Source organism: Thermobia domestica, chromosome 10 (assembly GCF_964235325.1).
Source record: "Thermobia domestica chromosome 10, izTheDome1.hap1.1, whole genome shotgun sequence".
Lineage (NCBI taxonomy): Eukaryota > Metazoa > Arthropoda > Insecta > Zygentoma > Lepismatidae > Thermobia > Thermobia domestica.
In genome coordinates, this window is record NC_137463.1 from 17,746,809 (window position 1) to 17,759,462 (window position 12,654).

General features: G+C 34.5%; 1 protein-coding gene across 7 annotated transcripts in view; it reads right to left on the reverse strand.

Annotated features, from left to right (window-relative positions):
• LOC145662330 (uncharacterized) overlaps positions 1 to 12,654 on the reverse strand; it is a 351,525-nt gene that overhangs the window by 100,957 nt on the left and 237,914 nt on the right. For all 7 annotated transcript variants that reach the window (XM_081727810.1, XM_081727808.1, XM_081727809.1 and 4 more), the window contains 3 exons: positions 10,980 to 11,215; positions 8,264 to 8,386; positions 4,440 to 4,676 (listed from right to left, as the gene is read on the reverse strand). In XM_081727810.1, the coding sequence (XP_081583936.1) occupies positions 4,440 to 4,676; positions 8,264 to 8,386; positions 10,980 to 11,215 (596 nt within the window). The remainder of the gene's footprint in view (positions 1 to 4,439; positions 4,677 to 8,263; positions 8,387 to 10,979; positions 11,216 to 12,654) is intronic.

A 12,654-nucleotide genomic window follows, 5' to 3' on the forward strand; every position in this document is an offset into this window, starting at 1 on the left:
CCTTTTTGTATTTCCTAATCTTTACACCGTGTCTACGTTTTTAGGCAATTGAACGATTGAATGAGACATTTGTTCAATAGTATTTTCTCCTTCATTTTCATGAGCTTGGTGTTCAAGTCTCAGTTACAAATAATCTTATCTTAATGATGAATATAAATAGCATTTAATTATTCTAAATGATCCAAATTTCTCTCTCTCTCTCTTTCATATATATAAAATGAAAGTCACTACGTTTGTAACTTCGTACCTCTCGAACCATCCGACCGATCTCGATCAAAATTTCAGCACAGATGAAGTTCGGGCCTGGGATATTTTTTCTCATTTCAATTTTACGGTGCATCTTAGAGGATGAAAAGGAGGGAGATATTCAAAAATGATCGAAAATTACCGATATTAGTGTTGAATCCATAGTTTTCGGTGTCGCTAAGATAAATAGTGACACTTACGATGCTGTTAAAATCCAAATTCAGAGCAACTTGGGGAATGGGGAGATTAACATAAAAAAGATCGAAAATGACTTATATTAATGTCGAATCTATAGTTTTCGGGGTCGCTGAGACGAACAGTGACACTTCTCATGCCGTTTAAATCAGAATTTACTCCTTTATGTCCAAAATGAAACGAAGAGTGGGTATTCTGCTCGTGTATAATAAAGTGGAAATTTGGCCACATTGTTTAAAAAGAATTATTTTCTGATATTAAAGTTTGAAAATATTTTACTTTCGCAATAATACAAACAAAATGATTCATGGTACGGTAAGCTAATTCAATACACATACCTTTCTAATATACTTTTATTATAATACTTGAACTATTTAATAAAATAATGTGACGTATTACACACGACAATTCAATTTTCCTAAGCAATACTTGTCTATACTGATTACGAAACAAAAGCATTCTATTCGCACTACTTACAAACGAATTATTATTATTTCCTTATTGTATACCTGTATTCTGATGTTCAGTGAAAAGAGAAACAGCAATTCGAGAACAAAGAATAATTATTATACAAATTAACATTGGGCGCATGTAATTCGAATACAATGGCGTCTGAAATAAACAGAATACACAAAACCTTTACTCTTACTTTTGTCAACTTAAAGAAAAAAAGAGAAAAAAAAAGCCGCGGTGGCTCAATGGTAGCGTTCACTTCTGGTGCATGGAATCCTTGGTTCGATCCCAGCTCGCGCTAAATGAGCTTTGTCGTGAGCAAACACCGTGTGCGTGGGTTTTCTTGGAGGGGGGTTCCTCCGTTTCCTCCCACTGTCTTCATTCCACCATTTCATTCATTTCTTACTATCACCGTCTCCTTAAGCCTAGCCGGCATAATCGTGGGACGTAAAACTTAAGACTTTTATTACAACAATACGAGTTATAAATGTATGGCTGAACTCAGACTTGAGTTTATAATATTAACTTCTAAATAACAAACCTTTTAATATACAATTAATCCATTCTAGATTATTATAACTTGTATAGAACATACAATATGTAATTCAAAAATAAAATATAGTTGGAACAAAGAAAGCGCAAGGCGCAGGAAGATAATGAAATTAAACTTGTTTCCCTCTATCCTTCAATCCTTTTTTCCTATATTATGCCAGCATTTTCTTCTCTTTATTTATTGCTCCTTCACTCTAATATCTTTCTACCGACACGTAAGTTTGTCTTCCTTCACTTACATTCCATCTACGTATTTATAACATAGTAACACTATAATCCGACCTTGTATTCCAACATGACACCCATCTGGATGCTTTCAGCTTGTTCTCTGTATCTTAATTTTTTTTTTATTGATCTCGCATTCCAACATGGCACCCATCTGGATGCTTTCGGCTGGTTCTCTGTGCCTTAATTTTTCTTTTATTGACCTTGCATTCCAACATGGCGCCCATCTAGATGCTTTCAGCTTGTTCTTTGTATCTTTTTTTATTATTATTATTGACCTTGCATTCCAACATAGCGCCCATCTGGATGCTTTCAGCTTGTTCTATGTACCTTAATTTTTCTTTTATTGACTGCATTCCAACATGGCGCCCAACTACATACTTTCAGCTTGTTCTCTGTACCTTAAATTTCTTTTATTGACCTTGCATTCTAACATGGCGCCCATCGAGATGCTTTCAGCTTGTTTTCTCTCTCTCTCTCTACCTAATGAAGCGTTTAGCGAAAATTTAACGTATTACGGAAACATATGATTTGCTAGCGCTGATTTTTTGAAATACAAAATTTTAATGTGGCGCCCATATAATTGTTGATGGATGTAGAGGCAACTGAGTGATGTTTCTGTAAATAATTTTGTGGCAGTGGCAACTGAAAAGTGTACTGTAAATAATTTGGAAGTTTTACATCACTAAATCAAGCTTTTCAGGAATTTAAATTTCAGTGTAGGATGAGCATTTATCTAACAACAAATGGCTCTAACAAGTTCACAAAAAGTACAAATGGACGGAAGTTTCATTGAAGCAGTACTCTATACTTCAGAATACCTAACCAGACGCTGACTTCGAATCTGCACCTACATGGATTTGACAATGGCATCAATGAGGTGCCGAAACAGTTACCCAATTAAAGTTGGACTGAAGCGCTTATAGTGTATTTTTTTAGTGTTATGGTTATTTTTTTACTATACCTATGAGGCATCATTTAATCTAGGGTCTTCTATGCCAAACTTCAATTAATGTCGGATAAAAAAAAAAAAAAAAAAAAAAAAAAAAAATAAATTCACGATGTTCTAAATGTAAAACTAACTCAAAACAAAGATCATCTCTTTTATTCATGTTTTCAGAATTGAACGATGCCATTATGTTCAGCTGATGCAAGTTTTATTGCGTCAACAACTCAAAGAATTCATTCCATAGTAGTAGCCCCTCGTAGCGCAGTCGCTAACGCTCTCGTTTCTGGTGGAGCGTCCCGGGTTCGATTCCCGGTGGGGACACTCAGTCCAAAAAGTAAATGCTTTTACAGGCCAGCTATCCTGAGTAAGAATTTCCTCCTTCACACAAGGCAAATTCCGGGATGGTGTCTAACATGTCCCAGGCTGCTTACTTCCTTCCCTTTCCTCGGATAGTGTGCTCGTCGAGGGACGTCGTCGCTCATAGTTGACGGGCTAAGACGACCATAGATCCCGAAAGCTCAGAAATCTAATTCCTAATCCTAATCCAAAAGTTATAGACTGTAGTAAACAAGAAGATTCTTTTACATAGTACTACACATTTTTAAAAGTAACTGCATAACTAAATGTAAAGTACTAAATCTCTCAGTTCTATAAGCCGGAAGGGACCTAACCGATTTTATAACTCATATTTAATTGAATGATGCATAATCAATCAATTTGCTCACGTCATTAATCTAGAAATTCATAGTTTTATTGTTGAATATCTTCTTTCTATTGATTACTGGTAGGTTGAAACTTTAGTTTAACAATATACTTGTTCCACCCACTGATGATTTCAATTATTTGAGATTAAGAACATGAGACGGAACGATATAACTTTCACAAAATCCACGAAATTGTATTGTTCACAACAAATTCACTCATCCGAGATCGAACCAGGGACCATTCATATTAAAAGATTTGTTTTACTCTTTTAGTACATATATGATACTTGTACATTCTCAAAAGTTTAGGTCAGTCAGAAACAAGAGAATACTTTTATTTAGCACAATTTTCATGTTTCTTAATTCTGGTATGTATTTTTATTTCATCACGTAAATATAGGTTTGGGGACAACTACAAATAGCTTGGTAAACTCTCACTAAATTTCAGATACTAACAATGAAACATTTATAAGCTGTGAAATTCTTTTAAGTATTCGCAGTCTGACCTAACTTTATTCTTATCAAGTTTGAAGATGAAAGTATTCTAATGATTTGTGATAATAAATATTTCGTGGCTGAAAACCATTACGTAGTTTCCTTACATTGCATAATATTAATCACCCAGTATCGTTATATATATCATAAAATCCCCCAATTTCTTAAAGAAAAGGAAGCCGGGCCATTAAATATCGTTGGTAAATCCACGTATAGGCGTATCTGCATGTTTTAATTTTACAAGAAAGCGATTTGAAATTCTTTGTATAACTTTATACCTTACTTACTCATTTCATTTTCTACGGTGTTGCAAAAGTTTGTACCAAGAAAGCTTTGACCTTAGTGTTTCTGAAGATAGTATTAAAGGTATAACGTTATACGAAGAATTTCAAATTGCTTTCCTGTAAAATTAAAAACATGCAGATACGCCTGTACATGGGTTTACAGACGATATTAGATATTCTTCACTGTATGTAAAGGTAAAAGAGCGATTATGGTAAGGCTTCACCTTTTTTATTTTAACATTGTGTCTCACTGCAAAGACAACTATATCTTATATGAAGTTGAGTCATAATATGAAACGATGAAAGACTTTGAAGAATCTATAACTTATGACTTACCACTCTGCTAGTAAACTTTTCCAAACTTCTTCTCTTCCGTGGCCTTCGTGTTGAATCCGTTTTCTTATCTGTATCTATTCCTTCTCTCTCCGCTGAGTATCTCTTGCGTCCAGTCATGCGATTCGAAAGTCTTCCAAGCAGTGAGACTTTCTGAGCTGGACTTAATTGTGCCAAATTTCTAATGCGAGGTGTCGAAGGGGTAACAACTGGGATTTCCTCACCAGCATCTGCGTCATCCTGTAAATGTAAAAGTCATTCATTACACATCGAACAAATAATGGTGTAGATGTGGTTCTCAACCTGGACGTTAGCGGCCTCCCAGATGGGGGGGATATAGACTGCTTTGGAAGAGTTTGGGATTTCATGGCATGTTGGAATTTTTTTCTTATTGCTGGACGAAAACTATTACACAAATTATCAAAAGTTTGGACTTTTTTATTTACAAATAATTATAATATTTGTTTATTTATTACGCAGTACACAGTATTAACAACCACAGGTACACCTGGGTAGTATGTATATATGATAAATACAATACTAATTCCGTACATACAATCAAACTCATACAATAATGTCACAGAGTATATCTGGTAAGAGGTGAATTGTATATGCAATATATAAGCTGCACATGAAGTTGAAATTATAAAATTTCAGCACATAATAAACTTAAATTATTATTATTCAATCATCAGCAGCAAAAAATTTACTGAATCGGAGGAATAGGAAAAAAATCGGTTAAATAAGCAGTTCTCAAATATGAACAATTGGTATTGCTTTGCTGCATTGTAATGATAATGAACATACTATGCGTCTCTGTACTCACAAGAAGAAATGATACATTTCCTTCCGAATAATCGGTAGGTAGATAACATAGTAGAGCGATTTATGTCAAATTAACAAAGCAACAGTATTGTTACGTCTAAATTCACTCGTGTTTTTGCGTTGAATTCTGAGGAATTTTATTAATCTATTACTGTGAGTAATTTACAGTTTATATTTAGATTCTCTTCAAAGCTGATTTTAAGAACTGAAGCTTCTTAGACTGCTTCCTCCTACAGCATGGGTAAATTGGGTAACGATGACGGGGGGCGGTCGGTGCAATCGCATTCACACAAGAAGGTGCTAGGCTCAAAAAGATTGAGAACCACTGGTGCAAATTATGAACATAAGACTCAACGCAACAACCACAAGTTTTAGAAAAGAAATCAAGTTTTATAGTAACAACTAAGGAAGATGTTTCATAATGTCGTAACGGTTGGCTTGTTTTACATTTTAAGATTTATATAAATAAAAAAATAAATAAAAAAAAAAACGAAATTTTTTGAATTATGCACAAAGACTTCAAAGCTGTGGTGGCAACCATTGATTTAAAAAGCATATCAGTAGAGTCTATTAGTGAACACAACAATCCAACTCTATCGTTTAGTAGGTTATATATATATATATATATATATATATATATATATATATATATATATATATAAACTTACAGTTACAATTCGTCACAAGAAGAAAATGCATTATAGTGATCGTTATTTGCACAACGTCGAGAGTTGCTGCTGTCTTGACAGATACAATTTTGGTTTCCATTTCCACTTCGTGTTTGTTTGTAGTCAAATGATTAACGCATATGTTTGCTGTGGCTGTAATCCCGGAATCGATTCCAGGGGGAATACTAAGATACTCTCGAAAAGATGAAACACGAAGTTTGGTTCGGAGCTTACTCGAATCGTAGAACCCCTCTGATATAGCCTCGGGTTGAAAAATACGTTGAAGTTCGAATTTTAAAGCACATAGTATACAATAAACAATAAACCGTTTTTACTTTCTTATTGCGTAAATTTAAATAGAATGAAATAAATTATAGGAAGTAGAGTGGTATGAATTTTGTTCTAATCAATCAAACTGAAATCCATTTCCACTTTACAAATGCAATACTCGCAGTGGTGTCATTCAACCGGTTCGCCCGAACCGGTTGTTACAATTGTCTTTCCACAATTAGGACATGATGCAGTTGAGATATGACACTTTACTTTGACACACCATCTCAACAGAAATGTCATTCTGCCGATGTGCAGATTCAGTTCGTTTCTGTAACATCGGTTTAGTTTCCTGTTAGAAATGCAAATTTTTGCATGGTGCTGTCGCAAACCGATACGAAATGGGGTAAGAAAGCAACTATCAAGTATTCAATACATCAACTGTTCTTAGTTAGTTAAAAAAAAGTCTTTAATTTTAGGCCTAACACTTCGTGAGTTTTGCCAACAAACTGTCAATATAAGTATGCTGCATGACTTATTCCTAGTCACTGTTACTAGTATCGTTATAATAATAATAATAATAATAATAATAATAATAATAATAATAATAATAATAATAATAATAATAATAATAATAATAATAATAATATAATGATGATGATGATGAAGAAGAAGAAGAAAATTTAATTTACTATACTTATCGTAGATCCGGCTGTTAAATACTAATTACAGAACTGGTTATTATATATTAAATCATAGAACCGGTTGTAATATACTAATCATGGAACCGTTTGTTATACATTATTCATAGTATAGTTCATTTCTTCAACCGAAGTGCAGTTTGTATATAAAGAATACCACCGTCTACGTGCGGTGGATCGTGCCATAAATAAGTCATCATCCGAGGGATCTTGCAGAAAACATCCCCGATAACTAAATGGCCAACTAGAAACCTTCATTTCAAACAACTGACAGTCACTTGTCACCTCCACGTGGACTCTTAGTTGCCACAGTTCCAAATGCTGTCCTTTAAGTTAGTGTTTGATTCTCTGTTCCCAAGACCAGCTTTCTTGTTCTCACATTGCCTGACACCTGTTTCATATTAGGTATACTATTGGAAAGAAAGAATAGACATAGTGGGTACTAAAACGTTGCAACTCCGCAAATGTTGTCAAAAGAGGTTTGGAGGGAGGAAGGGATACTGTTGTAAAATTCAGCATGGAAACTTCAAAGCATTTGTCGAACTGCACTTCTATTGAGTGAACACACTATACAGGTTGTTATATACTAATCACAGAACTAGCTGTTATCGTACTAAACACAGCACCAGTTGTTACATAGTAATCATAGAACCGTTTGTTATATACTAATCATAGAACAGGTTGTTAAATTATTTCAATGACACCACTAAATACTCCTAAGAATAACTTTACCGAAATTGACAGAACTAGCTATACTAGTTTATACTTGAAGTAGCTTTATAGTTTCACGAGAAAGGAAAACAACAACTCCAAAGCGGCAGTTCCTTTTGCTTCACTGCAAAAGAAATTTTCTTTGCTGCAGATAGCGTAATTTACATCACGAAATAAACTAGTCTGTTAAAATTATAGACACTGTTTTAACTAGTCTGTTAAAACAAAGACACCACGTTCTTTTTTATTCAGTTAATTCTTTTTTCATTCTGCTCTATTCATCTCAGGATCTTTTTTGTACGTTACTTTTATATAGTGGTATGTATTCCTGGTTTTACTCCTTTTTTCTCCTTTCCGTATTAATCCTTTTTACCTTGCATTGAGGAAGGAACCAGCTGAGAGTTCCGAAAGTCAAAACCTTTAAATTTTTCAAGAGAGGATTCATTGGTAAGTAGCCAATTTTTTGTTAATTTAGTCTGTTAAAAATTTATCATGACCATCAAAATATTTATTATTTAGTAACCGCAATAACCGATATGCGATATTTCTATTTTGACGCTAGCATATCATTCTGTATTTTCTTTAGCCTCTCACCTGAATAAAGAATTACTTTGTAAACTTAATCACTCGACTTTTGATAAATAGAACTTACCAACTTGGGATGTTTGATATGTGGTATTTCTCCACGGAACGTATCGTAAATTTGTGAAAGATATGAAAGCATCGCTAATTTATCAGGCACTTCACAATCCTCCATTTCTTTTCCCGTCATCACCTGAAAAGAAAATATTAATTTAGACTAGAGTTTTAAGTTATTGTGTTGAAACTAAAACATATATTTAGAAACTGTGGTTCCATATACTGTACATTTTAATATTGCTGCTTTTAATTTTTGACTCGCAAGCAGTAACAATCAACTGAAGATCAGACTGATGTAGATAATCTCGCCTCCCAGTCTTTTGTCATAGGAAATTCTGTCGAGGGATTTGAAGCTTAAAATATATATAACGATAATCATGCCTATTGTTCTGTATGGTTGCGAAACATGGATACTTACTCTGAGGGAAGAACGAAGACTAAAAGTATTTGAGAACAAGATACTAAGACGAATATTCGGACCCATATTCCGAATAGAGGGACGGGAAAAGAGAATGGCGGAAACTTCATAACGAGAAACTAAATAATTTGTATAGTTCACCAAACATTGTTAAGGTCGTCAAACCTAGGAAGCTTAGGTGGACGACAAGTCATGTAGCCAGAATGGAAGAAAGTAGGAACACTTTCAAAATTTTAACTGGAAATCCAATCAGAAAACGACCATTAGGAAGACCTAAGTGCAGATGAAAGGACAATATTAAGATAGATCTCGGACAAATAGGAATACAAAGTAGAAACTGAATCCAGCTGGCTAAGGACAGAAGTCAATGGAGAGCTTTTGTGAACGCGGCATTGAAGCTCCGGACATAGGCTCCGGGGTTCCATAGGTCATAGAATTAGTTAATTTATTTATTTTCGGAGACAATGTGTATCTGTGCTAGAGCGCTTATTTCTGGTACGAAGGGCTCCTAGTTTAATCTCAGACCAAGTGAAAAACATTAAATGAACATCTCATGAATATGCCCTTTAGGCTCAGGAAGATGGATGATTAAGGCAAGTAAATAATGATGGAAGAATTGGTAGAATAATAATGTGAGAGGAAACGAGAGTACCCCCCCCAAAAAAAACAACATCCACGCGATGTTGTTCACAACCTTAATTGGCGAAGGATCAAACCAAGGACACCATACACCAGAGATACGCGCTCTATCACTAAGCCACCGTGTCACTTTTCAGGCCAAGTGAGTTTGTAGTAAACAATATGGTGTTCATAGGTTTTCTCGGAGTTCTCCCTTCATTAATAATCGTCTTCTTTAGTCTAAAGAAAATAGCCGTGGAGCGTTAAATAGAAGATTTTATTCCATTTATATATATATATATTCTACTGTCCTTCTTCACAAGGAAACTATTTTTAAAAAAGCACAGAAGGACTAGTGGTTGAAAATTTGGTTAAGTAATTTCCACAATCCAAACACAAGATAATAATTTTCATTTTATTTATAGAAATCGAAAATAGTTAAAGAAAGTGAGAAACATCTTATAACTTACGTACTCATCTATATCTTAAGTACTCATTTATATGTTTCCTCTTGATACATTTTTTTTAACGAATTATTATTTGCTACACATTTTCAGGAACACACGTTTTAAGCATTCAAAAAACCAAAACGCCTTTAAATGTATATTTATTATGTCCATGTGTCCATCCATCCATCCATTCAGGAGAAAAAAAAAATCTCAAGACCTACTTGAATCACCATCAATTTTATCCAGGAAAAAGAGGCTCAAAAGACAGGAACTGAGTTTGTTGATGGAAGAGAGATTCAAACTGGAAGTAGCAGAAATAAACAGTTTTCACTACAACCGTTTGATTACTATAGACCAAAAACTGTAACAGATAGCGAGAAACAGTTTCCTATAATCGATTAAGTGTCCCAAGAATACATTTTTGCCCCCATCTTTTAACTTTCAACTAAAACTGGGGGTGCTAGAAATACACCACATTTTCCGGCTATAATATTGATCTACATAGAACAAAAACTATAAGGGACACTAAGAAGCGGTTTTCTCGATTTGATTTAGTGTTTAAGAATAAACACCATCTTCTCTCTTAACCATCTCACGCTCTATGAAATCAAAAGTGGCAGAAATCAACCGCCTGCCGTTTTAACGTTGGTCCTATAGAGTAAGGGAACAGTAATAGACAGCGAGAAGCTGTTTTCTGCAATTAATTAAGCGTTCTAACAATATATTTCTTCTCCACTCTAATGTCTCTACTAAAACCGGAAGAGGCTTTCAACAATAATTGAGGTATTATTACACCATACAACCAAACCAAACTCCTTTACGTGGTGTGTACGTCACACTATTACTTGTTGCTGCGTACAAATGATTTGTGTAGTTATTAATTTCTGGTAAGCTAGCTTATTGGTTATCGAAAAACAGTCCTAGTAACACACTTGGTAGGCTAATGGTCGGCACAGATTGAAATTAGTAAATGCAAAATATTCGCTCCAACGTAGTATAAAGTATATATTGAACAATCAACAATTTACCGTCATTTATACAACAGTTTACGTTGGGAAATCAACAATTTACCTTTATTTATCCGTTTATGTTGACCAAACTGTTATCATTTATCCAATAATTTATGTTGACTAATCAATAATTTACCGTCATTTATGCAACAGTTTCGACTTTGCCCTCCCCATCGTAATTTTAGAAATAAGATACAAATAAGTATTGAAAATATTCAAATCAAAGATACTTACAGGAGGTATGCCGAATTCCCTTTCCAAAGTATCAAACGCTAACTGATTATTGTGACTCACATCTTCTGGTTTCAGAGATACGAAATCAATGAGGTCTGGGCGATAGCGATGAATTATGGCACACAATGCAAGTCCATTTTTGAAAGACGTCGTCATATCTTCCACATTTACATTATCATACAAAGCAACTTGTCTCTTTAGCCACAGCAACAAGGTATCAGGATGCACCTGAGAATCTGAAATGTTAAAGAACATATATTACAATGATCTTATTAAGTCAGTGTTGATTTTTCAAAGGGTAATCTTAAAATATTTTCCTTTCGCAAGGACGTTTAAGTACAGAATTAATATATTGTAGATTTATTTGAGTTTAGCTTTCAGAACATACGGCGTCTGGAAGCCATAATCCTCCATGGACTGTTGTGTTAGCGAGTTGAATTTAGTTTTAGTGTGTTAACAGCAGAAAACACAATCAAAACAGCGGATTCCTACGCATTTTTAGTGACAGTACTTTTAAGGCCATCCCACAACTTCCTAATATACAGGATGGTATGCTAAAGTATATCTAAATTTCAGCAGCTGACTCCACCAAGGACATGCAACAAAAAAGTCTCTATCAATATATGATATCTGATACCTCGTCTTTCCGGAGATATATAGAATGTTCGAGAATATTCTCACTAGGTCATGGGATGCCCAGCGTCGAAAGAACATGCTGAAATTTTATGTCTGAGGCCATCTCAAGCTCTTGTCTATTAGTCGATTATCAAAATTTGTTTACGATATAGGGAAGGGCATGGTTCGAGATTGCAACATCATTCGAACAACCAGGTATTTGATTATAATCGCGCATACAGGATGCGTCGTTTTCATGCCGTCTCTGTGCAGAGCGTAGTCATTTTCAACATTTCCTCTAACAACAGTGGGCTCAGCGTGTAATTATGTTCCTACCTCCTCCCAAGGTTATATTAATTAAATGCTACCCCTAGTCCTGATTGGCATCTTTCCATCTGCACCTTAACCAAGCCTACGGTACACTGATGATCATTTCCACTGTTTTCAGGAAATCAATGTGTCTCTCAGGTTCACTGATGGCCTGGTCATCTCTATTTACATACGTTCCGGTGTGTGTGTCTTTTGGTTCCTTGTATACACGGTGAGGTATCACGCGTGTACTGATAAAGACTACTTTGTTGTTAGTCCTAAAGAAATCGTCTTTCTAAGTATAAATATACACCTTGGCGTACTATCCTGTATAGAATATCAAAATAAAAATAAAGATAATTTTATGACAAGACAAAAACACTTTGAGACGACTAAATAAACGAATTATCAAGTTTTCCAGCCTCCTCAGAACAAAGCAAAAAAATATATCCGTTAAGAAACGTGGTGGTTAATCCCAGATTAGGTATATGACAATAAAAATAAATGAACCAAATAAACAAGGATAGGTATTACTGTTATACACAAACATTCTGGAGAAATTACTAGACACTTCTCAGAATTTCATGGAAATCGTCTCGTAATTAGATGCATATTCTATTTCATTTGTTCAAACATCGGGAAATATGTACTAAAATTGCCTTAAGATTTCAAAAATCTGGAATTCGTTTTTTACTTCATTTATATTTTGACGACCAAATTTCACAAACTTTCAAAAGTAAAAAAATAAATT